We start from the raw sequence: 26869 nt of genomic DNA, 5'->3' as shown, positions 1-26869 counted from the left end.
GATGAACAAATTCCAACTGTTCTTGGTTCTTGTAAACTAGAAAGTATTTCAAGTGTTATTTACAGTTGAAAAAGATAACATCTACTGAGGTCAAAAGGATATCAAAGTAGGAGTGGACCAGTTTACATCGAAGCAGACCTGTAAACAGACGGTTTCTTACTGATCTGCAACTAGAAGCAGACTTTAGTTGTAACATTCATCTGATACTGAGCCAGCTATCACCAATTTCATTGAGTTCCCTACAGTTGACACTGAAACTTCATCTTAATAACATATTAGAGGCAAGCTCAAGTTGATCACATGACTCAGCAGAAGTGTCATTACTCATTAGAAAGCATTGAAAATACACAAATGTGGTAACTAAGAGCATAACCTGTACAAGTAAATTTGGTCCTTTATATCATCAAAAGATGGGCTAATCAATCAAAGGCATATGAAGTATAAAGGGCGTACCCAGTGCAGAGAGCTCCCGCTCTGTGCGGTGTATGGGGAAAAGTGTCAGTGACAAGCCTTATCCTCGCCTGTGCAATGCGAGGAGACCGCGATTCGAACCCGGGACCTTCCGGTCACAGGCGGTAAGAATCTACCGCTTGCACCAGGCCCGCCCTTCAAAGGCATATGAAGTATCAACTAAAAAATTATGTCTACCAAATAAATATGAGTGATGCCCCAGTTTTGTACTCTTATTGATTTTGTGTGCTCTGTTAGTTATGTTCCAGAAGCCTCATCGTTTTATTCTCCATGTTGCCCTGAATGATCTTCATTCTTAGTCCCTTGTCAATGACTCGTTGGCCAGTCTGAGACTTTTTTTTAGCAGTTTTAGGTACAGTTTGTCCAAGAAATGAACAGATTTAAACTGTTAACGAATGTGGCTTAATTCGTAAAAGCTGGAGGATAGTTCAAGTATCTTTCAAAGATGAAAACAAAACATCTGATAATGAAGCAGCTATCATCAAATTGATCTGGTTCCCTACCGTTGACACTCTGCAGTTTCACCTGGATAGTATAAAGGCAGGCACAAGTTGATCACATGATCCACAGCAGCAGTGTCATTACAAGTACAGCAAAAGTACATCCAGCTGTGCCAAATGTACTTTGCACCTGATGAGCACAGTGCAGTATAGCTCATCGTGCCATTGTCAACGAAGCCCTCTTGCAATAACCAATGGCAAAAATATGTCTTGAGGCTCTGAGCCAGCTGCACGGAGGAACCTCGGATGATGCATGACCAAGATACAGAACACCGGAACAACATCACGGGATGCTTTGCTCTGGGCTCTGGCCCTAGGGAAGATCTGCTCCCAAACGGAGATCTTAACAAGAGCAATCACTTCAACACCGCCGATTTATGTCGTATGGCGAGCAGGTTAACAATGTCAGAATCGTATGATCAGCAGGTTAATCATGTCAGGATCATTGATCGGTAGGTTAATGATGCCAGAATCATTGGTCCTGAAACAATGGACAGCTCATGTTCACTGGTCTCTGCTGTCCAGTACTAAGATCTCTGCAGTTTTTGGTTGCACGAGGGGGCTGGTTGTCATGGACTGGTCGGCCCCGCCAGTGCTTGTAGGTGGGGGAGAAGGAGAAGAAGCTTCTTCTTCCTCCGTGCTGGTTTGATTCTGTCGATCCCCGTGTAAATCATTCCTGATAAGTTGACATTATGGTCCCATGCGTGCGTGCCAACCTGCTGTTTACAGCTATCTTGAGCGTGCAACGGTCCTGATTAATCTTGACCCCAATTGCATCTAGTAAAGGGAGCAGCTGGAGGATCATGAACAGCATTCACGGGAATTCAGACTCCGGATTGTCTCTTCTTCCTTGATGTTTTCTTTATACAACAATGGTTTTAGATGTTACAGATCATCATGTTCTGATTTCTGCTGCAGATGCACCTTTTCGCTTACTTATTAATGCAATTGCTGCTTTGTAAGTGTGAGGTAAATGAGCTATTAATCTGACTACTACTAAAAAATTACTAGGTAGGTAGGTTTATCAACTGATGGTAAGCATCAGCTTGAATGAAATGGTGGAGACCGAGACTGAATAGCATGGATGGACAAACTCGGCCAAGCCAAAAACTAAACAACAAAGCATTGGAGATTGGAAACAGAGTGATTTGCGCTTGTTTTGGCATGCATTCTCCATTCTCCAGACAAGGCAACCAGTCAGAATCTTCTTACCTTACCTCCTGTCCTATGAAAGCAGAGGAGGTAAAATGGCATCTTTAGAAGGCGACGAATTCAACAATGGCGTCCCGCCCCGCCTGCAGCGCGGCACCTGTCAGCTGCAAACTGGCGCTGTACCTCTAATGCTTGCTCCCTGTATGACACGAGCAAATTATATTCTGAACAGCCTCATATAAAATCGAGCCGCTGTTTAAATCCTGTCTGGTGATTCCTCCACACATGCGGTGGCATGGATGTGCGTTTGTGCAATAATATACAAATTGGAAGCATCTTCGCCGATCACATGGTCATAGGGTAACGGCACTGTCCGATTGCTATAAGAAGACACTGGAAATTAAGTCATTTTGTTCCCATAAAAGGTGTTATCTTGTCTTTCCATAATTATATATGGAGTATATATATTCTAGTGCTTCTGGTGAAGGGAAACAAAATACTGCAGTTGCTCCTTCATTCCTGTTAATTAACTTCTGTCACAGAGGGAAAAACGGACTCGACAAAAGTAACGCTACTTTGCTTCCTTGAGTTCACTTGATTTTAAAGTTGAGCCAAGAAAGACATCAGCCACTGATACCAAGAAATTCTGCCCCTTTCTGATGCTACAACAGCTCCTTATCAGCCATTCTCAAGGTGTGCCGGCCGCATGCTGCGTTTCACCTTCCAAGAACCCGCGCAAGCATGCTCATCGTCAACTGCTGGGCAGAACATAAGGCCCTGCAAGGTGCAAGCTGTAGGCGGCGGCTGCTGCTTCCAAGGCTCCCTCCACCTGGACACAGTTGTAGCCTGCCTCGGAGCTTGACTTGAGGAATCTGGACGCTGAGCTGCTGCTGCTGCCAATGCAGATGCAGATGCAGTGCTGGCGTGCGTGCGGCTCCTTCTTCCATCTTCCTAGCTCCATAACATTCAGTCAGAGGCGCCCATCCAACCAGATGTCAGTCGCTGATGCACTCGGAGCATCCACTTATCCACCTCAGAGTTGACCGCTGAGTGCCGGCTGGCCGCCATAGGATTCCTAGAAGCCACCCCCGAGCCCGTCCCTCTGTCCAAACAAATCCAGTCATTTTTCTAGAGCCACCAGCAGCCATGAGGGGGACTGATCATGCAATGCAACTGAGAAATCAAGATCCATAAAGGGTGGGGTGGCCGGGTGGGTGCGTGCATGGCCATGCGGCCTCTGCCCAACCCAACACCCCCACCATTGTTTAATCGGCCGGCCAACGGATCATTGGGCAGCGATCAAGCTCAACTGACATGGCCATCTCCTTCTCCTATATAACGGCCCTTCCAGCCATGGCCATGGCCTCCCCAGCACATCATCAACAAGGCATCCACATCCACTACTAGCGATAGCGAGTGAGAGAGCTCCTGCAGCACAGCTCTCCTACACGCCCATCGATCATCTCGCTTGAGCTCTGATCTCTCTCACAGTCATAATCTACCTATCTGAAGAGAGACGATGCCTCGGTTCTTCCTCTTCTGCTTGGCGTCCAGCCAGCTGGCCGCGACCGCCGTCATGGCGCGCCCGTTCGCCACCGTCCTCCTGCTGGACGGCGGCAGGGCGATGAGCAGCGTAGCCGTAGCAGAGGCTCCTTATTCCGCTCCTGCTGTCGCCCTGCACGCGCACTCCCTGCTGGAGGAGTCCAGATTCGCCGGATCGCCGCTGAGTTCGCACCACGCGGGCCACAGACCCTTCGACTGGACGTTCGCCGGCGGCAAGATCATAGTGGCGGGCCTCGCCGTGGCCATCGTCGTCGCCATCTTCTGCTACATCCGCATCACGAGGAAGAAGAACGTCGTGGAGCCAAAAGTCTGATGAATTTAGAGTTAGACCTGACTCTATATGGACTCTCGTGATTTCTGAAACCCTTTCTATTCTACAGAGTACAGACTACAGAGTGAGGATATACGGGAAGAAAGAAGCTAGTGTAACCTCCTACATTTGCTGTAATATATAATTGTGATGATGGATAGATGCAATTCACCTCCTTCACAGTTTACACCCAATGTTACTTCTATCTATCCATCGCTAAAATCAATCATGCCCAGCGAAAAAAAGTGATTTTTCTCTTTAAAAATATGTGCTTTCTGACGATATCAATTCGTCTCTGCTTGGGAACAGAGCAGTTGTTCTTGAGCTGGACGGCGAATGAGTTGCTGTCCTAAAACCTATAAAGATGGTTCTTCTCTGATCTGTGATTCTGGGGACTGGGAGTAAATGCAGGCATGTGTGATCTGTTATCTGCCAAGGAAAAAAAAAATGCTAGTAGCTGCGGACGAGCAAGCCCTAAGATTTGGCCAACAAGTGGATCGCGCTACTCCGAGTTTCTCTTTTGTCTCCAAGTTTTCGTGGCAATCAGATATTCAGATTTGCCTGTGTTCATTCATTATCTAGAAGCGATTTGTCTGCGATTAGCCGGTCGAAATTAGTTTGCCCCATTGGTGCTGGTAACACAACGTCCAAAGATCAGTTCAAGAAAAACTGCATCAATGCTGCAATGTCTGTATGATGAACACGTACACAGCATTCTCTTGAGCCTCGATCAGCATGTGCAATGATTATCATCATTCTTGCAATGTTCCATTCACCCGATCCTGGACGGCCATAATATCATATGCATGCATGGACGACGCACCTACCTTCTTGAGCCGATTGGTTTCTGGTGACCACTGACGAGGACGAACCGTATCAGCAGATAGTACACGCGATTGATCTCGGTTCAGTCAAGAGTCAAGCCACTTTCTCTTTCGGTTGGCGTAACAGATCCTTGTCACGTTGTGTGCTAATAACTGATCGAACATGTGAGCTGCTGCTAGCTTTTCCTTACATCCAGCATCATCGGTTACAGTACAGGTTACTTTACTTTTGTTGGCTTCAGAACCAAGCAAGTTATTAATAATGCAGCTAGAGGGAGCTCTCAGCTGGCCCTTAATTACATCGCCACGCGCATTCAACGGAGAAAATCACGTACCTGCCTGCAATTGATTTTTAGTGTGTGTGTTAGAACACACATGCTTGTCTGCACCAGCAGCAAGATGAATAGACGATGCGAGTGTGTACTGGTGTGTAGTTCTGCGCAACCAACGTAATCTCTCTAAGAAAAAAAAATCTCTGTAGTTCTCTTTTGATGAAAGTTACCTCAAAGTTTTATCCTCTCTCTCTCTCTCTCTCTCTCTCTCTCTCTCTCTCTCTCTCTCAATTTAAGCTCTGAATGGATACAGCACAGTTCATAGAAACATTTATTTATTTTTCGGTGGATGAATATGCTGGATTTACACAACAGCGCACAGCGTGCATTACTTTCTGCAACTACAAGTACATTAGTGTCAATATGACAATATGAAAACATAGTACTGACCTTTTCATTCAAAAGTTTATAACGACTCAGATCGTGCCCTTGATTATACAGATCTAGGCATTGTTTGGCAGGGCTTTAGCTCCGTGCCGGATTTGAAGTTTGTAAAGCTAAAACAAACTTGTTTCCATATAAGTTTAGACAAGACCCCTTTTTTTAAAAAAAAAAACAAAATGACAATGTAACGTTGCTTCAGTTTGAGCCCAATAAATAGGCTGCTCACGTGCGCCTCATTTGCTCAGCACAACAAAGAAGGCTTTGCTACTTCTCGGCCCAAACGTGGAAGGTCCGCTCCATGTGGGCTGGCGAAGTCACTGATCTAAAAAAAAGCTAGAGGAGCCGTATCAAATATATATATTAAAAAATGAATAGTTTTTTTAATAAATAATATGAAAGCCAAAACCGTTTTTGAGTCTAGAGCAAGAGCTGAAATTTATGATTTCTTCTCAAGTGCTTCGACTCTTCTAAAAAAATACTCGAGGAAGAGCCGTACCAAACAATACCTTTACTCCTAGGGAATGCTCTACCGAGAAGTTAAACAATTATATAGTTTTAACCACCTCTATTCTACAAAATACTAGCATTTTTATATTAATAAGTATTACTAAATTTATTTAAAATATATTTATTTAGAGTTATAAATATTATTTTTTATAAATAGATTAAATTTGAGAAAGTCTTCTATTCTTTTTTTTTACGAAGGGAATAATAAACTACTACCACGCCATAAGTTTACACTTAAGGGCCTGTTTGATTGACATTCAAAATTTGCCATGCTTAAAAATTTGGCAAACCAAAAGTTGAAAAAAGCATTACCATAGATTTGGCAAGCAAAATACGGAAGTTTGGCAAGTTTTAATAACAAATTAAATACTAGCTAAAATTATGACTTATCAAATTATTAGCATGACAAAGTTTAGAAGCTAACCGATCATGCCGTAAATAATCCTCAATTCCCTCATCTTAGGTAGTGTTTAGATGGCGAAAAGTTTTGCAAAATGTTACGGTAGCATTTTCGTTATTATTTGACAATTAGTGTCCCATTATGGACTAATTAGATTTAAAAGATTCGTCTCGTGAATTTCGTCTAAACTGTGTAATTAGTTTTATTTTTTATCTATATTTAATGCTTCATACATGTGTCTAAAAATTTGATGTGACGAAAAATTTTAAAAATTTTTACAGAATTTTCTAGAACTAAACTGCACCTTAGTCTTGCATCTCAAGAAGGTGCGCGTCGCAGAATAGCGCTAGAAGCAACTAAGGGCCCATTTAGTTCCACTCAAAAGCCAAAAATTTTTGCATAGTAATCGTCACATCGAATCTTGCGGCACATGCATGGAGTACTAAATGTAGACGAAAAAAAAAACTAATTACACAGTTAGTCGAGAAATCGTGAGACGAATCTTTTAAGCCTAAATAGTCCATAATTGAATAATTTTTGCCAAATACAAACGAAAGTACTACAGTAGCAAAAGCCAAAAATTTTTGGAACTAACCACGCCCTAAGCCCATCTGTCAGGTCAGATGGGACAAAGGCGCGCTGAGTACTAGAGCGGCGTGGCGTGACTTTGACTTCTCCCGCACCGACCGCCGCCTAGGCTTCCCCTCTCCCGCTCCCTCTCCGGCCACTGAGGTCGAACCCGAGCCCGCGCCGCAGCGGCACGATGGTGACCGACGCCGCGGCGATGGCCGTCGTGAGGGCGGCGCGCCCGGCCCTCCGCGGCGCCCACGACGGCGTCGCATTCGCCGCCCACGCTGCCTTCCTCGCCGCTGGGTACTCGCTCTGCGCCGTCGGCCCTGCCGCGCTAGCCGACCCCTCGCCCTTAGGTGCGTGCGTTCCCGCCCTGGCTCCCCTGTTGTGGGACTCCCCACCGCCCCCGTCGCCCCCCTCCCCCAAAAAAACTAGGGTTGACATTCGGCTGGTCTGTTGGACGCGTTTGGTTAATTCATTGAATACGTAATGGACAGATTTCAACGTACGGGTAGCACCTAATTGTCTAGGATATTACTGCGTGATGTAATCAACTTGTAGCTGACAATATTATACTTGACAAGCCATGAGGAATCAGAGTTTTTAAAATCGCTAGCATTGGGGAATTCATGCTTATAAGTCTGCTTGCGTTTCTATGATTAAGGTGGTAATTCAGCCATCAGTTTTGAGTTTTCTATCTGTATTATGCAATTTACTCTATTTCAGGTGATGAGGAGGTGGGGATTGATGGTTGGAACAGCATGGAGAACTGTTATGCCTTTTTGTATAGCAAGGAGGAGAAGGGCAAGAAGAAAAGGGTACTAGTGAAATGTCTTGTGATCGGTGAAGTACTTGCAATTGATGTCTTGGATCTTGAGGCACAAGATAAGGGCCCATATAATATCCAGATTAAGTATGTTTGGATCCTGCAACTAATTTATTTGCAACATTGTTTGGTTCCAGGTGCTATGATTTATTAGCATAGCATATTTATCAACTAGTAATAAGAGCACTAGGATACGAATAGTTATGGACAATAGTGTCATGTTCTGGTACTCATACCAACCAGAAGCATGGTTTTTGCAATTGTACTTACACACCATGTCTACTAGGAAACACATTCTTGAATCATGTGGCTCTACTTGGAAAATATCATTTTTGTAATTTTGATCTTGATTTAGTAGTAGATGGTACAATTAGGCTCTTCTATTACTTTCAAAAGACCACATATGACGCAATAAGAAAATTTGATCTATTCTCTATCTTTTAAAAGAAAATATGAATGTAGCAATCTACTTTGTACTTAGCAGAAATATATTGACGTACTTGTTTAATTGGCTCTTCCCTATCTCCTATTTTGTTGAGGTTTTCTTTACTCATCTGAATTCTCCAGTTTTATAGCCTCAAGTTTTAACATGATTCCTTATATGTAGTGTGAAAGATTTCTTTGTCGAAGAGCAGCCAAAGAATTATGGGGATATGTACAAGAATTTTGCAAACCTCATTGACATTGTGAACTCAAATGTGTTGTGGAAATTGGATGGAGACGATGTTGGTGCTGAGGCTGCTAAGAGCGCTGCTGCTGCCAAGAACTCTGATGCTGAGAGAAGTTCATCAATGCAGAGGTATCATTATGTTTTTTTTTTTTTTTGCAATATCGTAGTCACAGAAAACGGGGCTGAAGGCATCGACCCTTGACCCTTCAACGTTGCACCGTCCTGGGTACGTGAGGTCATTTTCGACCCCGCCGTGTAAAAACCTCTCGTAAGTACCGTACCACTTTCCTTGACCATGTCAATCTGGGAACTTTGTGACTATGAGCAATACTCTCCCACCATCCATCTTCTAGGTTACATGGGAGCAACTTTACCTTGCTATTTTTTCCTTAGTGTCGATGTCTTAAATCATAAATTGTTGGAAATTAAGGTTCTGTAATTGGTCTAGTCTGCAGATTCTTCTTTTTTTCTCATATTTAAGAATTCTGGAAAAATATCGCCAAAAGCTGAAATTATTTGATTTTTTTTTCTTGAACATGCAGGAGAAATGCGTATCTTCTATATTATTATAGTTTTCTTGAATATAGAAATTTAACTGTGCAATTGGTCTCATTCTTTTGTATTTTTCTAATACAATACACTTGTTTTTCCAGCTCTGAAGATCCAGGTTCTAGAACTGCTGACCCTTCCGGGTATGATCCCCAGACAACATTGTAACACCTCTGGTGTTACGAGCTTGCTTAGCACCTAGGTTAAGGTCAACGAAAAACAATTTATATAAACAAAAATAAAATATAACTTGTGTGTAGTACTTAAGTAAAGATGATGAGCAAGTGGTGTAGTTGAAAATGCAACTTTAATTTTTGAAAACAAATGTTGTTAACCAGTGTTTTGGGAGCTCAAACATCGAATCCAAAAAATTAAACTAGAACTTTCTGTTGAATCGACAAGAAATTAAACTTAGGTTACGAACGTCATTTTTGGTGAATTATATTGAGCAAAATAGTTAAAAGGTGCTTAAATGTTTTGCTCCTATGGGTTAGTATGTAGTATGGGCTATTGAGTGAAATACTAATTGTTTGGAATTAATAAGTTTTAGACATATTAAAAATTGCAACAAAAGTGCTAATGGCTGTTAGTGCAAGCTGAGCTCTAGACCTTCTAAGACTAGAAGGAAGAAGACAATGTCATCTTGGCGTTTACATTTTAACTAAAATACTTAAGCACTGGCTCCACGATTTCGTTTTGCTGGTTGCGTCTAAGTGAGTGCTTTAGCAGGGTGTAGTTCACGGATGAGTTGGAGTTGTCGTGGCGTCGCAAAAATTGCCCTAACATCCTAAGAACGCGCTGTGACCAGGCTGTTGGCGCTCCGTTCATGAACCAGCGCTTAGCGTGACGAACCCATGTTGGCACCTATCTATCTCCCTCGCTGGTCACCCTCCGGCTGTGCTTGTTGCCTGGATACAAAGCCCTTAGGGTCTACTAGAGTCTTCAGCTTTTGTTTTAATCTCAACCGAGCTCTAATCGGTTGATTTTCACGCTTTAAGATCTGTGCACAACATCGCCTCGGGCTGGCTGGCTGGGTGTGCGTGGTCACCGCACTCGGGGTGCGACGTCGCGCATTGGTGCACCCACCGCCGCACGCGCGCACCACATCGTGCGTGGCCTTGCCGGTGGTCGTGTCTAATAGAAGACAAATACTCTTGGAAGGGCATTAGATTAGGCGGTTCTGCCACAAACATCATCCCTTTTCTTTTGCATGTATACATCTTTAGTATTTTTCTCCAGCTCCTGTGTTGATTTGGGGCGATTGACCTTCTGTATACGTTCTTTAGGCCCCGTTTGAATCCATTGGATTCTGAGAATCCAGATAGAAAAAATCCTAGTATCTTATCAAACGGTCTAGATTTTAGAGGGATTTTAACTCATAGATTTTTAGAATCTCAGAATCTAATAAAACTGTTGTGATTCTTTTTATACAGATTCTTATGATCAGATGGGATCAAACAGCACCTTAATTGGTTTCATCAAAATTTGCCCTATTTTTTATTCCTGTTGTTTGTTGATGTAATTGCTCTGTAAATGTATATTTATGTTCCCAGATACACCGAATCAGTAGTTTATATATAGAGGACCATGCACATTCTTATGTTTCTGTGCATATGGATTTTTTTTATCAAGTTACTTTTCTTCCACATTCTGTATTCTGTGACGTCTTTGTTCACTGGAAGTTGTTTGTTGAAAACCTATATCCACAGAGGTCGGAAGAGTGGGTTACTAATAATGAAACTCTTTAGTGCCTTTAGTATATGCACCATTGAACCATACAGTAGCAAATGTTATTTGGTGCACTTAACACATACATTGGATGTCTAATAAGTACTCCGTTCCAAATTTTGTACTTGATATTTAGTGAGTGTTAGCAAATATTTGTTCGAGTTACAGTAGTTATCATCTGCACAGTTGGAGTATTGTATTTTCTTGTGGGGCTGTGGCTAATCAGTTTCTATTTTATATGTTGTGATGCAGCCTAATTTATCCTCCAATAGCACCACTTGGTTCTGATGATCTCTACCCTGGACCTGGTGCAGGCTTCTACCCTCACAGGTATTTTTTCAACCATGAAATGAAAGCTTGTGTAAAACATGGAAGGAATTGATAGCTTTATTTGTCTGCTCTGTTTACAGTGGTATTGGGAGCGGTGGCAGCATGCTCATTGGTAATATTACATCGATTAAACACTACTATCCAGTTTTTGTCGTTATGTTTGTGCATGTCTACAGCTCAGGCTTAATGATTATTTTGGCACAATAGGTCCTAACGATCCACGCTTCTTTCCTTCTAGTAATCCCTTCAATGCCCCATTTGGTGGCCCTGGGTATGTTCTGCTCTTGTTTCACTAAATTTGTCATTTCAAGATCACTTAGTGAGGTACTATTTTTGTTATAGTTCTTAATAAAAATGAATGTTTGAAACAGGAGTGTTCCACCAGGTGGTCGCTATGATCCAATTGGCCCACCTGGTGTTCCAGGGTTTGAGCCATCTAGTTTTGTTAGGTAAGTTAATCATTGCTAGCATTTTCTTTGGATTGTTTTTCCCATCTATAAGGTTTTTCAAGATGGCCTATTGTCTAACTCGGTGCTGCTTTACAACCTGTCAATAATTAACTTAACGGCTCTTCAAATACGCTTTTCCTAGTGCAGGTTTCTATCCTACATCCTGTTGTATATTAGATTATTAACATCCTATATAAATACATATTATCCCTGATCACCTTGGAAGATTAAGTGATATCCAATCGAAAACTGTCAATGCTTATCGGCCTGTTCATTTGATTGCGGAATCAACACCTGCATTCTGAACCTAGTGATAGCTAAATATACTTTTTGTTTGAGTGTTGATGTAGGCGTCCAAGGCGGCCTCCAGGCGGGAGCACCCACCCAGACCTCGAGTTCTTCCAGCAAGGCCCAGACTTCTGAGACTCGCATCGCACAGAGGCCGGACCTCGTCCTTACCCCCACGAAATAACATGGCATGTTTAAAATGCTGAGCCCTGAGCTAGATATCCGGCTTGGTGTGATTGCAACTGCTGTATCGCGGATAGTCCTAGTGCACTTTGGCTGTAAAGATGGATGTGAACATCTGTGTATTTTCCCGTAGTTCCAAACCATCGTTTGTCATAGCCTTAATGTAATATACTTTTGTGTATATATCGGGTACCGGAACTGAAAGCGAAACTTGTCGACACGTATTGTGAAAGCATGCGAAGGGAAAAAGGGAAGAGGTGCATCCTCTGTCGCTTCTGGGCTTCTGGCTGCTGCATCTCGAGCCAGGGAATATCCCGCGAGAAAACCGGTGCCGTGCAGGTCCAGGGGTTGGTTGGTTAGCTAGTGCCCGATGGGGCTGCCGGCGTACAGGCATTAGTTTTTTGTGGTGACGTGGTCGTGTTGCCGTGCGGTGAAGACCTGCGATGTCGAGGCTTTTGGATCCTTTCCCCGGTGCCCATCATGCGTCTCGCGCCCGCCGCGCTTTTTGCTTCACCGGGTACGCTTTGCTTTTGGGGCCACTAGCACTAGCAAATTTATACGGAATCAGTGATACTAGACGAACCATGAGTGAGTGAATTCGCATGGCATGGCATGGCACGTTATCCGGGCGCCCTGGTTTTGGTCCGAAGTCCATCGCCATGATGTGGTCCGCCGGCAGCGGCTGGCAGAATTATTTAGTGCGCCTATGCGCGTGCCATTAGAGTCGTTAGACTGACTCCAACAAATGACCTATATGGGCATCTATACCTAAAGCGGTTAGCTAGAGATCTAAAATTGGTCTCTAACAGACTACCTATACGGAAGATTTATTTTGGGTTGATTGAGAGGCACAACCTAAATATAAACATCCTCTCTCCTAAAAACCCATTTGCAGAAAGAATTCTCTTTTGGATCATGTTGTTGGAGAAGATGCTGAATGAGTATCGAACCCTTTGCCTATAGTGATACCCAAAGATCGAATGAGTTTGTATTTTAGGTGTTGTTGTTAGAGATAGTCTTACACAGCGTATCAATAAGGCAAGGGAGCAGGATTAGCACCATCCTGCCCAGTGCCCACTTCCTTGCTTTTACGTACAAAACATCTGCAGTCAGGCACGGAGCCAGCGGTGGGGCTAGGGGGGCTCCAGCCCCCCTACCGCTCGCGAGCAAGCGAAGCCTCGTAGAGCCGCCGTCTAAAATTTCAGCTGTAGATGTACAGGTAGGAGGGACTGAGATTTGCTGAACCTCTTTTCTTGCTAATTGCCGTTGTTTAGCCCCTCCTAAATTTTTTCCTAGCTTCGTCCCTGCCTGCAGTGGTGCAAATGCAGTAACCTTAGTCGCGCCATAATAGGCAAAGAGGTGCTAGATAATCACTGTACTGGGATTAGAAAGCGGAGGGGTGGAGTATTTTGTATATATACACATGTAAAGACTGCTATAAGGCGATATCCGCACGAGATTTCTGTCACTAAGTTCTTGACCTCTACTTTAGCCGTTGACGTTCTCCTTTAATAGGTTATAAAAATCTCCGTTCCAAATTATAAGTTGATTTGATCTTTTTTTTTACATCCATTTGACTATGTATCTAAATACAATGTATGTCTAGATACATAGTCAATTCTATATCTAGATACAATGTATGTCTAAGTACAAAGTCAATTCTATGTAAAAAAAAAATCAAAGCGATTTATAATTTAGAATGAAGTTTTTTTTTGCCAAGACGATATCCGCATGAGATTTCTGTCACTCAATTCTTTAAACCTTTTCTTCAGCCGCTGACGTCCCCTTTTAATCCGCATACATGCATGTCCAACAGAAAGGTCCAATCCAGTGCTTAGATTCTAACTCATGACCAACATTCTGTTGCTACAGTCTGGAGACATCAGCACCTAAAGAGATCTGGAGAGAAGAAATATCAGCAACCATATGTTTCTCGTAAGTGCTTACCTTGTCAGAGAGATCTGGAGAGAAGAAATATCAGCAACCATATTTTCCTCCTAAGTGCTTACCTTGTCAAAGAAGTGATGCGAACCACCCTTTCTTCCTCATTAATTTTCTCCGCGCATGTATGAACAATAGGCGCGGAAGAGATATTTTCCCTTTTCCTCTAACCATTTAACACTAGCATAATCAATAAGCAACGGGGTATCGAAATCAACCAGATTAAAGAAGAATATGGGTGATGGGGACAAGGAAAACAAAACAAAATTCACATCCCTTTCCATCCATCCATCCATCCACCCCTGCCTCATCATGCCTACTACATACCATATGCGACGTAGCTGGTTTCCCGTTGGACGGATGGAGGCTTGAGCAAGGGAGCATACTGAATAATTATCTTCTCACAAGTGAAAGGAATACAGGCACTTGATAGATTGACAGGCAGAGAGATGGGTACAGATAGATACCTTTCATCAAGACTTGCACACCACATAAACAAGACATACAAGGAACTACAACCTTTTTATATTCTTTATAATGCTATATATATAGCTCTATGGCCTAACCTAACCTAGCAGAATGAATAATTGCACTAGTATAGTATATTGTATGATTGTATATATATACTCATCAATCCAAGGAAGAAGCACAAGGAGCACTCAACCAACCACCAGCCAACACAAACCCACATGGAGGCTGTGCTGTGCCCAGCTCACTCCTTGCTGAGCTGGCACATGCACCAACAGCTAAGGAATTTTCTCCGTGAGGAGAACAAGAATCTCTCGTAGACCAAACCACAGCCCCGGAGCCCCCAATTGGCTTCTCAGCCAACTCTTTTCCTTGTTCTTTTTTTTCTGCGTGCTTGCTTATAACAATTGACTGACTGACTGACTGACAAACTTAATATCACACAGGTGCATGAACAAGAGAGGAGCTTAGGCCAAAAAAAAGAAACGAAAAAAGAACTGCAAAAAGGTACCCACATCTTAGTAGCTACATTCAAACCACTGCAGGAAGTTGCAGTTGTTGTGTTTTTTTTTTTTGTAGCAGCAGCACTCTCTCACTCACCACAGGATTTTACAAAGCGGAAAACTGGCTCGGCATCGTCTCGGGTGTTGTCTCAGAGGCCTCCTCACCTCTGCTCCTGTTGCTGGTCGCTGTCTGCTGCTACCTCTTGCCTCAACCTCAGACCAGTAACACCTGCCAATAAGCACCTTTGTTAGACCCCTCTTCAGGCAACAGCTGTAATTGATGATTCTTAAAAAAAAAAAACATTGCACAGAAATTGTAGTAGGAATCCATAAAAGGAGTGTTAGACCAGTCTCAATAGGAATTTCATAGAGTTTCATGGACATTAAATATGCTGACATGGCATTGTCTTGATGAAGAGAGAGAAGATAAAAGTTTCATGGGAGTAGAGAGAGTTTCATATGGATGAAACTCTTCTGCACCGTTTCCAAAATATGGATGTGTTGGAAACTGGGAGATGAAACCCCCACTGAGACTGGCCTTATGCTGCCTAGGGTTCACATCGATCATGTGAAGTTCAACCATTGGGGGAAACAAAGTGAGCTCATGTGGCACCAACTTCTGTTCCACCCTTTCCGAGCAACGGAGATGTATGTTCTTGCAAGGATTCGTGTTTGCTACACTAGCTTTTCATTCATTTTACTAATGGAGGTGGCAGCAACAGAGAAAGACACTATAGAAGGGGACAGGTGATGAGATGAGACACACATTCTAACATAGAAAGATAACAATCTGCAAAGGAGGGGCGCATCCAAAAGCAACAGCCCTGCCCGTAACAAACTAGGTAAAGAAGGGTTTAGGAGAAAAAGAATTGGATTGCTAAGGAAAACTGATAGATAGACAAAAGCCTGCACCAGGCAAAAATCTTTGCTTCAAAAGCAGAGAAGGCCAGGAGTGCAAGCATCTAATGCTTAATACACTCCTCTTGACACCCATGGGAGTTGGGAGGTTGCAAGCAACTTGCCCCTAACCTCACCGCGATTATCACTGTAATCTGCCCTGAGCCCAATGACAGCGGATTCAGTCAATCGTCATAAACAACCCAGATAGGATTTTTTTCGTTTTTTTAATCCAATCCAAGTAATCCCGCTAAGTATTTTCTGTGTAAGAGATTTTTTTTAAAAAAAAATAAATGAACCTGAAGGGCTCAGAATTCCACTGCCAAAGGCATGACTTTGATTTCGCAGACAAATGAACTGAGTTTCCTGCGGAGTTAATGCCCAAAAATTCAGATGTAACTGAAGTATTTAATCAATCCCCTACCCCCACGACGAGAATTACTCCTCCACAAGCTTCCAACTCAACACGCCATCAAATTTCAATCTTTCCAGCTCCCACTCCCTCACCGAACCAACGAACCGTCTTGTCAAATTGTAACTGGCGCGTCCATTGATCCAAGAAACACGAGCTGAGATCTCATTTTTCTTAATTCTAATAAATCAACTCACTCTCGAAATCCAACGCAGCCAACCGATTTGAAATCCAATCGGCGAACTGGACATCGAAATCAGAGGATAAGTTCAATGAATTCGACTAAAAACTTGAAACGAGTGGACGGAATCTTGGGATAGATACATAATTCCATGGAGTAGACGTCCGAACAAGCACGACGAAGAAACAGGCCATCTACCTACCAGCCAAGCGAGAAAAGAGGATCCTAACAAATCGAGAAGGAACCATGTCCCCCGAACAAATCTAAAACAGTGGCGTGTCAGAATCTCACCTCGCCTGTCCTTCCACCTGGCGGCGGCGGCGGCGCTCATCCCGGCGGCTGCCGACGGCTTGCAGTCCGGTGGGTCCTCGAAGAGCGACCTCGAGAGGCTCTTGTGGGCCAACCCGATGTCGAACAGGATGACCCCGGGTTCCTGGTCCTGGACGAGGATGCCCTTGACGGGGAGCCAGACGAAGAGCTCCTCCTGGGAGAGGCCCTCCACGCCGCGGAGCGCGCCCCTGCTGAGGTTGCCGCGGACCACGTTGTCGAAGTATGCCAGGTCGCCGTTGTCGTACGTGGCGTAGCACGGCGCCGACAGCCGCGCCTCCAGCAGACCGGTCGATTCGTCCAGGGTGTACGACTCCACGCCGCGCGGGAGCAGTCCTCCGGGAAGGCCGTGATCTTTGAGTAGTTGATGTATAGTGCTGCCTGCGCCGGCGAAGGAGACACCGTCCCTCGGCGCGGCGCGGGAGGACAGTGCGGGCCGCGGCGCGGCGTGCAGAAGAAGGACGCACACGAACGCGAGCACGGGAATCAGGCAGCGTAGACGCGGGAGCTTTGCCATGGGAGGGGTCCGCGGCGCGGCGGCGGGGAGGGCAGATGTGGGGTGAGAGAAGGGGAGGAGAACAAGCGGAGAGGAGGTTTTATGGGAGAAAGTAGTGGGATTTGAAACTGTGCGACAAATCTTACGGAAATGGTATGCAGCCTGTTCGGAACGGATGACTTGTTGCTGTGCGGGAGAAAAATACTGTTTTAGCACCCGCCAGTCAATCGCTCTAGCCGAACAGACTGATGGACATATGGTTGTGATTTTTTTTTGTTGAGGTTGTTTTGGGTGTTGAATGGACCATTTTACCCGGTCTAGTAAGAAAATGGGTTAGCAAATTGATTCATGTGTTTTTCTTAAATTCCCTAAATAATTATGGTTAGGTGCTGTCATTTGTTAATGGTACACCTAAATTAGGGGTAAGCCACAGATAATTATTTGTGGTTTCTAGTACATTGACTTGTTTGCTTTCTATATAGTTTGTCCATTTTTTTATCTGCCACCGTCTTATTAGATTGTAATCATGCTTAGTCCGTCATTTAAGCATTTACCTACTCAAAAAAGTTTTAGTTTCGAGGGTTATGTGTTACTTTATCAGATAAATTACATGTTTTGTTTGATAATTGGTAATGAATCATTCATGTGTTTGCGTGCATGACTCTAAGACTGCCTTGTTCATTACTCTATTTTGTTTATATTATATGAATTTGTCACACTAACATCTTCATGGGATGGATAAGTAGTTTTAATGGTTTCTTTGTCGTGCAACGTTGGATACATGGAATTGCATAGCAAGTCACCGATGACCGAATACATACAGCTAGGTAGCTATGAACCCAGGTATATATCCAGCAATAACAGACTTTATTTATAATTTTTCTTTTAAAGTATGTTCTTTCTCTTTATTTGATAATCAGCAATTGTGTTGAAAATTTTGTAAGAATTGGTTGTGTACGATGTAAAGGCCAAAAATATTCTCTTTTCTTAATAAAATGTATTTGTCTGAACGAAGTTTGTCTGAACCATATGTCTGAAATGCTCATCTAATTGCATGCCACATAGCAAAGGGGGTTTCTCCATGGCATTCTCTCCTTTTTTTTCTCTCGGAAACGTGTTAGAGTTAATAGTGTTTCTGGAATGCTCATCTAAGTGCATCACATATCCATTGTGATCATCTATACATGGACGCATTATTGTTGCTTGCACATGGTAGGAATGTAGGATACCATTGGGATTTTAGGATCATATCTCTTTGGCAAATTGCCAAATTATTATACATGGCCCATGGTCGGGTTACTTGATCTGTATTATTAGCAGTAGGTTTCAAGATTAGCCAAGCTTAATGATGGGATGGTTGTTCTAGGACGATGTCATTTCTACACAATCAAATGAACAAGTTTGGTATATATTTTCCGTGCATATCCACCCAATATATTTTGATGGTGACTCCAAAGCAGCGGCAATAATACATCTCTTTGGTTTTGGAGGCCCTATTTTGTGCCAAAAGATTAGCAGGGGAATCTCCTGTGATCAGGGCTTTGTTGAAACTAATAATGGGATTTGCAGGATGATTAACTTACACGAGTAGCAATAGATTATACACAACATCATATTCGAAAAGACACGACTTTGGTACATTTCCTTTTCTACTATTGTTACTGTCGTATCATGGAAAGTGCAATGTACATGTCATTTTCATATCTGTGAATTTGTGCACAAAGTTACAAGCCGTACTAGCCTTGCTGCCTTGGGCCTCCCAAGTGAGTGTTAAAGAAGCAAACTGTGCGACCCACAGTGATGGATCCAGAACGAGAGCTTCATTCAAGTTGAGCCACTTGGTACGTTTCACTGTCTATCCACACATTTCATGTCTTGCAAGTTAATTAAATATTGATCCCCGGCCTCAAAGAAAGTAAAACGTTTTAATATTTTATTAGGTTATTATAGATCCAACCGAAGAAAAGTAAGTATTCCGATAAAAATTAACGAAAACCCACACCCGCCCACGCTGCCCCTACCCGCGTCGCCCGCTCACTCTGCTCGTGGGACGGGCCTCGTCCTCGCCCACGTCGCTCCCGCTCACGCCCCTATCGCCCGCCCGCGCCGCGCGGCAAGCCCGACGTGCTAGCACGAGCTAGCTCGCTCCCGGACTCGTGCCTCCATCCGCTTGCCCCTGCTCCTGCCGAGGTCTGTGCTGCCGATGAGCTCCACACCGGCGACCTCTGTGCCACTCTGCGGCTTCGAGCTCCATGCCGATGTCGAGCTCCGCGTCGACGAGCCTCCATTCATCAAGCAGCAAGCAGATGCTACGTTGAAAGCGCATGTTGCAATAGTATGTTTTAAGTGTTTCAATTGTTTCCAAGGTATGTTGCAAGTGTTGTATATCGATGTTGCAAAAGTAGATCGAGATGTTATACATGTTGTAATGGCTATACACGTATGTTTCAAGTGTATGTTCCAAATGTTTCATCTTTTCCAAACAAATGTTGCAAGTGTTTTGTCTGGATGTTGCAAAAGTAGATCTAAATGTTGCATACACATGCATGTTGCAAGCATTGTTTCAAGTGTTTTTGATGTTTCATACGTATGTTTGCAAGTGTTTTATCTAGATGTTGCATATGTTTGCAATGGTTTTTCAAATGTTTTTCAGGCGTTTTCGCAAGTGTTTCAGACTCTTGTTTCAAGTATTTTATTTGTCTTCTTTTGTATGTTGCAACTGTTGCATCTGGATGTTTCAAAAGTAGATCAGGTGTTGCACATGGGATGCGTGTGGGAAGCGGCCGGTAGTGCTGATGACGTCTGGGACGGCGTGGGCGACGTCCAGGGCGGCGCAGACCACTACTCGTGCGCTCTCTCGCAATCCCGACGCGCTAGGAGCTCGTTCGCTCCCTGTGCGAGCAGCGTCCGGACGCTAGCGTCCGGATCGGACGTCCGGGCGTTAGCAAGTCCAAAAAAATAAACTTAATATAATTGTTTTTATGCGTAGTTGGTAATGTTGTGTTACTTAGAGCAACTGCAACAGAAGAGCTATCCATGTTGTGTAATCTCTATTTGAGTATTTGGGGGAAAAAAGAGAGAGTCCAATAGCTATTGTATCTGGCTTTCTAAAATAGTAAGTTATGTATCCCGGAGTTCTCGCATGCTAGATATAGCTTGCATGTGCCGCTAGCCATTCGTCTCATCCTATTGAAAAGGTTGTTGGAGTTTTCTGTTGTTTTGCTGGGGTTTTTATTTTAGAGGTTGGTTAAATCATGAGTTTAGCCATATATTTTTACCAACTCTATTGGAGCTGCTCTTACACGTACATCTCGCTCATATATACTCCTTTCGTTCTAAATTATAAGACGGTTCGGTTTTTTAATACATTATTTTTATTATGTATTTAGACATCATGTATATCTAGATGTACTGTAAAAGCTATGTATCTAGAAAAGACAAAGCGTCTGAAATGGAGGGAGTATGATATCTCAAGATCATTCCACTTTTACATTGAAATTTTTAGAACTTTTTTTTTCGCGAGCGGGTCTTTTACACGTATTTCATTAAGAGGAAGGGCCTAAAGAAGGGCCGGTAACCGGATACAAAGGACTCATAAGTAATCCACGGATTACCCACAAAATCCCCAATACACAAAACAAACAACAAGAAAACATGATAAGGGAGAGGGGAACCTCCACCTCCACACACCACCCAACTATGCCTGCAAAAGAAAATTACATCCACGCAATGGTCGCCAGCAGATTGTGGGTCAAGCCACGGTGGCAAAGCATCCACCGATAACAGCGGCAAAGCATCTGCCAACGAACCAAGCAGCAAAGCATCCGCCAACGAACCAAGCGGCATAGCATCCGCCAACGAACCAAGCGACCACGGCGGCCAAGCATCCGCCTAGAAATGGGTCCACACAGCCTCGATAGCAAAGCATCTGCACGAGGGGAGACCAACGACAACGACGACGACAAAGCATCCGTCAGGTAGAGACGATAGTGGCGACACCAAGCAAGCTGGACAAACCATGGCGAAGACGAGCATGAGGCACCCAGGCATAGACGCAAAGGAGCGAAACCGGCGATAGTAGGGGATGGGCTGCAGTAGTGCTCCAACGAAGCCTTCATGAAGGAACTTGACATCCGCGGACGCCAACAACGATGGTAAGCACACGAGTAAGGTCACGTGACCTCAGCTACCCCAGCGGACCAAAGCTTCGGCGACGCCTCCAAGAAGAAACATGGCGCGGCTGCGCCATTACCGCCGGCCTAGACGGGCCAGGCAAGGTTTTCATCCAGCTATTTTACGTCCTCCAGGGTAGGCCACCCAACTGCATCAACCATGGCACCACGACATCGGTGCCTGCCCGACCGCAGCCACAGCCAGCGCGCACGGGCGCGGTCACCGTAGTCCGGATCGGCCAGCCCCGCCCGCCAGCCGGACTGACACCGGCTAGCCGGCCGCCGCGCAGACCCACCATGGCAGCCCGGAGCCACCATCGAGCATGGGGCGCGGCTGGCCACGGCATCACCGGACGGCTTGGGCGCCACCAGATCCGGCCACAAGGGTACCGGATCGAGCACGCCGGCCGCAAACGCCGCCGTTCAGGAGCAGGAGGAGCTCCAGCCTGCTGCGTGCCGCAACCTGGGCGGATCCAGGACGAGGTGGGGCGGATCCGGCCGGTCACTGGTGCTCACCAGCCCCAGGTGGGGCGGATCTGAGCGGACACCGGAGCTCCACGCCGGAGGTCATCGCTCATGGCAGTAGACCGTCCCGGCCCAATCCCATCGCGGAGGGATGAGATCCGGCCACCGGACCTCCAGATCCGGCCCTAAAGGAGGTGGATCCGTCCGTCCGCCGCTGCTCCTCGCCGGAGGTGGATGGAGTGGAGGGGGGAGTCAGAGTAGCGCGTGGGAGGGAGAGGAAGGTGCGAGCGGTTCCCGTACATCGGTGCCGCCGCTGGCCGCCGCCACCGCGCGACAGTGGGCGGCGACGGCGGCCGGGAGGAAGGCCGGGAGGGAGGCGCTAGGACCGCGGCAAGGTCGCCCCCCCGAGTCGCCCTGTAGAGGACGCTCGGGAGGGAGCGGCTGGGCTCTCGATGTCGTGAAATTTGTTCAAATTTTTAGAACTGAAGAAGGCAAACATGCTCAATTGTGAATCAAATAAACTGAAACTGAAAATGCTGGACTGACATAAGGAGCATTCAGTAATTAGTGTCCTTAAGCAAGGGTAGTCTAGTCCAATTGCTAAACTCATAGCTGCCCTGGCCCCGCATGCAGCACGACCCAACCATAGCAGGTGGTAGTGTATTATTGGGGTGCCATGGGATGACATGGCAGTTGTTTCTTGGTGGAGCCCTCGGCTTTGGCGTTTATATGGAGACCGTAACAGCTTGGAATCCATCAACATGGCCTACTGAAATTAGCATGAAAAAATAATCAGCAAATGAACGCGGCGAGGTGAGAACAACAAACAAATATTTTCTAAGAGGAAAATCTAAACAGCACTAACGGCACTCGGTAAAAAAAAAAAAAAAAAAAAAAAAAAAAAAAAGAGCTCAACTCACCTCTGATCAATACTCGCATATGTAGAAACATACTCCGTAGTAGGATAGCACAAGAAGAACCCTATTATCCCACTAGTTCATTTTGGACTTTTGTACTATAGCTCTGTAGTGAAATACGTTACGTGTACACGGCATTTTGGTCCCGGGTGGGGATCTCAGTCGAGTGAAAGAGTGAGCACATCGCAACGGAACGGGCCTGCCTGCACCGGTTCTGTTTCGTCGCTTCTTCCAGTCTTCCCGTTCTTCTCACGCTGCATGCTTGGTCGGCGTCGGTTCATAGCAGGCAAAGCCAACCCCCTTTTTCAGCACTTTGTGGAGCTAATGCAAGCCCGCTGAGCGCTGACATAGGCGGACTCAGTTAAAGGACTTGGATGTAAACATGTACACTCCGTATATTTTTGCAAACAATCAAAGTTAGTAGGCATATTACCAATATATATACACGTGTAATTAGATCATATCTGAATACAAAGGTTTAGATGTTCGGTTTCGCGCAACAAGGAATGCAAGAAAAAGGGATTGACATATCTGGTGCTCGTCGCCGGTGAAGGGCTCAGAGAAGACAAGACACTTGGTGTAGGGCGGCAGCGGCCGTCGTCAAATTGTTGCCATGGGAGAGGGAGAGAGTGTCGACGGGGCGGGATAAGGGGCAAGTTGTGTTAGAGTTTACGGTTAGATCTAGACCCTAACAGATATATTAATCGTACAAGTATAAATACTATAAAAGAAAATACACAAGCAAGAATTACACCATGGCACAATATTTTTAACACGGTACAACCATTAGTTTAATCCTCTATCAGAACATGACTATGGACGGTCCTCTCCATAAAATGCAGCTATCACTGCCATCAAACAAGCCGCTAAGTCGTCTCCTAATTGCAACAAGAGCGTTCGATTCACATAGAGGGCTCGATTCAAACTCTATCACAACCCCTAATAAAAGTAAGTCCTAATATAACCGAATTGTACAATATTCAAGCATATTGAATAAACTACTCTGTTCCAAATTGTAAATTCTAACTTTTCTAGGTACCTAGAATCCTCTATATATGATTGTGGATAAACTGCTTGTAAATAACCCAAAAAACATGATAAATATATAGTAAAATATATCTCCTACAACTAAAAAGAACAAAAGTAAGATGATTTTTTGGTGCGACATTTTTTTGGGGTCGCCCTTCCCTCCCTTGTGATACCTCGCGTCGTACGCCGAGAAGGAAGGTGGGATCGTGGGTCGTCGTTCCCTTCCTTGCGCCTCCGCGGTTCCGTGCAAAGATAAGGAAGGTGGGATCGCAATCACCGGCGAGGCAATCACACACCATCACAATCGAGCGATCGGCCTCCGCGACTAAAACAACTTTCCAGCGCACAATGGCCGTGAGACTACGCCGTCCGTGAGACCTCGCTGCCGTCCTCGACCATGTACGGCGCCGTGACCTGCGCCTCCGCCGCCTCCGCACGTCACCCTCGTGAGCAGCCCTAGCCACTTGCCCTGGCCCTTGCGCGCCGCCCTCACCTACAGCTCGCCACTCCTCCTCGACGTTGGCCGTCGCACACGGCGACGGCGTCGATCTGATGTAACACCCTCGGTGTTACATTGTACAGTTTTTGCTAAAACACTACATGAGCATCATATTTATGTGTAAATATGTGTAACATAAAGTATAAATCAATGTACGGCACTTGAAACGTTCATCCGAAACAAGAAACAAATGTTACGCTTCATGTCGCTTAATATCGTTTAGTATTCTAAGCGAATTTTTATCGAACAAAAATGCTATAGAACGTTTATGCGAACTTTGATAAAGTTTGTAGTACGAACTTCGTAGGCGACGATGAAATGTGTGCGGTCGAGGACGAGGTTCGCTAGATAATATGTCGAGAAGCTCGGAATTGGAATTCGACGTGAAACTATTCGAGGTTTATTCATTTCGTGTTAAGTCTGTAATTGGGTCGACGAAGCCATGTTTGGCAATTTTTGTAGAGCGATCGGCTTAGGAAGTGGTGAGATGTCAGGGCTTAGGTCGATAGCCCTACGTACCCTCTTGCGTATAGAAGAATTGGTTTGGCGTTTGGACCATCGGGTAGGATTTTTCAACAGCTTTAAAAAGCATGCACGTCACATAGTTTCAACCAAAGCCAGCGCTAGTCGTGGTCACCGCCTCTGCTTGGCACCGCTGCTATCCGCCAGTGAGCACTGCCGAGCCGGCCGCGTCGCCACTGCTGCGCTTGTGCTGGCACGCCACGCGCGGGCCGCCGCACTAGCCGTCCCGGCCACTGTCCTCGCCCTATTGGTTGCGCTGCGCTGCTGCTGTTGGCACGCCGCGTACACTCCCGCACCGGCCGCCATCGCGTCTATGCGTGTACACCCATGCGTTGGCCCTACGTTGTTGGCCTGGGTCTCCTGCTATCGTGCGCTAGCACACGGCACGCGCGCGCTGGGCCTGACCATGCCTGGCTGCTCTACTCCTCCTTCAGCGCGTCCGCCCGTGGTTGCTGCTCGCCATCGCGTCGCATCGTGTCGCTTGCACTGCGCATCGTCCGGTGCTGCCGTCCCGCTACTGCTTCCGTTGACATCGGCTGTGTGCGCACATGGGCTCGTCCTGCTTGCCTCGTCCTCACGCTTGCACTTGAGGCCACGCCAAAGGTGCCAGTCACGCCGGTCGAGCCACGCCAAAGCCGAATCGATGTGCTGCCCCCCCTTTCTTTGTACTGAGCACGTTTGGTGGTCGAGTGGAAGGATGGCATCGTGCCAAACCAGTCACTGTGGCGGTGGTACAAGGGAGAGGCGTCAATTTGAATTTTTGCCGTCGCCGACTGCCATAAGTCCGTAGGTGCCGCTCCTACAATTGGCCTCACACACTCCACCGTTTTCTAATTAGCGGTGCACACTACGAGCTCGGGTAGTTAGCTGTCGAGTGAAGTCATCCCGGCGTTCGTTCGGCCTATAGTGAGGTGAGGCGGGGCGTTCCCCTCGCGGCGGTACGCCATGGTCGCCAGAGCGAGTGCACGGCTAGAGCGTCGTGTGGTGCTTCGCCGTTTCAATCAGGCTGTGCCTTGAGTAATAGTTGACTTGGTTATAGCGCTCGCGCAGTGGTTTCGCCGGTGGAGCCACAGGTCACCGGAGACGCCGTTGCTGTGCTCGCTAGGAACCAGTCACCCCGTGTTCGTGGCCGACCGTCTTGCCGAGCCTCGTGCCTTCGCCCAGTCCACCCGTCACACCACAGGTGAGGTCCTCTTGCTCCTAGGGTAGCTGGTTGTCTCAATTAGGGCCGGAGTTCATCGGAGCGCGTGGCCGTCCCCGCTGGACGTGGGTAGATGTCGTTTCCATGGCCGACGTGTTTGAATATAGTAGTGGTTCAAATAGGACTTCTACATTGTTTAACGCAGCCTGCAGATGGTCACCGAGTAGTAGTAGAGGCGTTCGAATAGGTGGTTTCGTCGGCATCGGGCTACCGTGTCCAGACACCGCCGCGACACGTGGCCACGCCTGCGTGGTGCGCTATTCTGGGCGTGTGTTACCTCAATCCGTTGCGCGTGGCACGAGGAAGCTCATGGGGATGCTGGTGTGTGTCGGAGTGGTCGGTGCTCGCCGACGTTTGGCCGGTGAGGTCGCGGCTCAGTTAAGTCTGGCCAGGGACGTCACGACATGAATTTCAAGTAAACTAAGGGGCTAAGTGCTAGAGTCAGTGAGAGGAGAGAATAGTGGAATGGACTGTGTTGCCATTTGATGGGAACTTGAGGGCTCTTTTTCAGGATGCGGCGTGCGCGGGTCTTTTCCCACGTGGGCCGCTGGCGCGCGTGGGCTGTGCCAAGCTAGGCCATGCCGGTGCGCTGCGTGAGTGCACGCGCGGGAGTCGTGGGTTGGGCCGGAGCGCTCGCGTGGGCCGCGGAGTTAGAAATCAGTTTTCTTTTTATGTAAATTAGTGCATATTTATTCAATATTAGTTTGAGCTAAACTTTAATAAATTATAGTAAATCATGTAGATGTCCAAAAATAGTAAAACCAATTTTGTTAGATTCACAAAATTACCATCTACTTGTTAGT

The 26869-nt window shown here is 45.7% G+C and overlaps 3 protein-coding genes across 4 annotated transcripts; 2 read left to right on the top strand and 1 right to left on the bottom strand.

Moving 5' to 3' along the window:
• Positions 1–3504: 3504 nt before the first annotated feature.
• LOC136552489 (uncharacterized) lies at positions 3505–4156 on the top strand. Its single transcript, XM_066544065.1, has one exon. It carries the CDS (start codon positions 3643–3645, stop codon positions 3997–3999), a length of 357 nt encoding a protein of 118 aa, XP_066400162.1. The 5' UTR covers positions 3505–3642; the 3' UTR covers positions 4000–4156.
• A 2901-nt stretch (positions 4157–7057) lies between these two features.
• On the top strand, positions 7058–12254 carry LOC136552488 (probable proteasome inhibitor). Of its 2 annotated transcripts, XM_066544063.1 has the most exons (9): positions 7058–7369; positions 7740–7926; positions 8447–8638; positions 9163–9201; positions 11039–11116; positions 11197–11228; positions 11324–11387; positions 11488–11565; positions 11916–12254. In XM_066544063.1, the coding sequence occupies exons 1-9, from the start codon at positions 7207–7209 to the stop codon at positions 11986–11988; spliced, it is 906 nt and encodes a 301-aa protein (XP_066400160.1). In that variant the 5' UTR covers positions 7058–7206; the 3' UTR covers positions 11989–12254. The 2 variants fall into 2 exon arrangements, with proteins under 2 accessions (XP_066400160.1, XP_066400161.1); XM_066544064.1 differs by lacking the exon at positions 9163–9201.
• A 2316-nt stretch (positions 12255–14570) lies between these two features.
• Positions 14571–17405, bottom strand: LOC136550262 (uncharacterized protein At5g01610-like). The gene is made up of 2 exons (XM_066541767.1): positions 16730–17405; positions 14571–15177 (listed from the first exon to the last, which is right to left on the bottom strand). The coding sequence occupies exons 1-2, from the start codon at positions 17280–17282 to the stop codon at positions 15110–15112; spliced, it is 621 nt and encodes a 206-aa protein (XP_066397864.1). The 5' UTR covers positions 17283–17405; the 3' UTR covers positions 14571–15109.
• Positions 17406–26869: the final 9464 nt, after the last annotated feature.

The sequence above is a fragment of the Miscanthus floridulus genome, chromosome 4, assembly GCF_019320115.1.
Source record: "Miscanthus floridulus cultivar M001 chromosome 4, ASM1932011v1, whole genome shotgun sequence".
In the NCBI taxonomy this organism is placed as follows: domain Eukaryota; kingdom Viridiplantae; phylum Streptophyta; class Magnoliopsida; order Poales; family Poaceae; genus Miscanthus; species Miscanthus floridulus.
This window is presented reverse-complemented; position numbering and strand designations above follow the sequence as displayed.

Excerpts from the sequence above, each read along its gene's own strand:
- LOC136552489 (XM_066544065.1), top strand. The coding sequence starts at position 3,643 with ATGCCTCGGTTCTTCCTCTTCTGCTTGGCGTCCAGCCAGCTGGCCGCG.
- LOC136552488 (XM_066544063.1), top strand. The coding sequence starts at position 7,207 with ATGGTGACCGACGCCGCGGCGATGGCCGTCGTGAGGGCGGCGCGCCCG. Across the intron at positions 9,202-11,038 it reads AGAACTGCTGACCCTTCCGG|CCTAATTTATCCTCCAATAG; the intron begins GTATGATCCCCA and ends GTTGTGATGCAG. Across the intron at positions 11,566-11,915 it reads GAGCCATCTAGTTTTGTTAG|GCGTCCAAGGCGGCCTCCAG; the intron begins GTAAGTTAATCA and ends GTGTTGATGTAG.
- LOC136550262 (XM_066541767.1), bottom strand. The coding sequence starts at position 17,282 with ATGGCAAAGCTCCCGCGTCTACGCTGCCTGATTCCCGTGCTCGCGTTC. Across the intron at positions 15,178-16,729 it reads CAGGTGGAAGGACAGGCGAG|GTGTTACTGGTCTGAGGTTG; the intron begins GTGAGATTCTGA and ends GCTTATTGGCAG.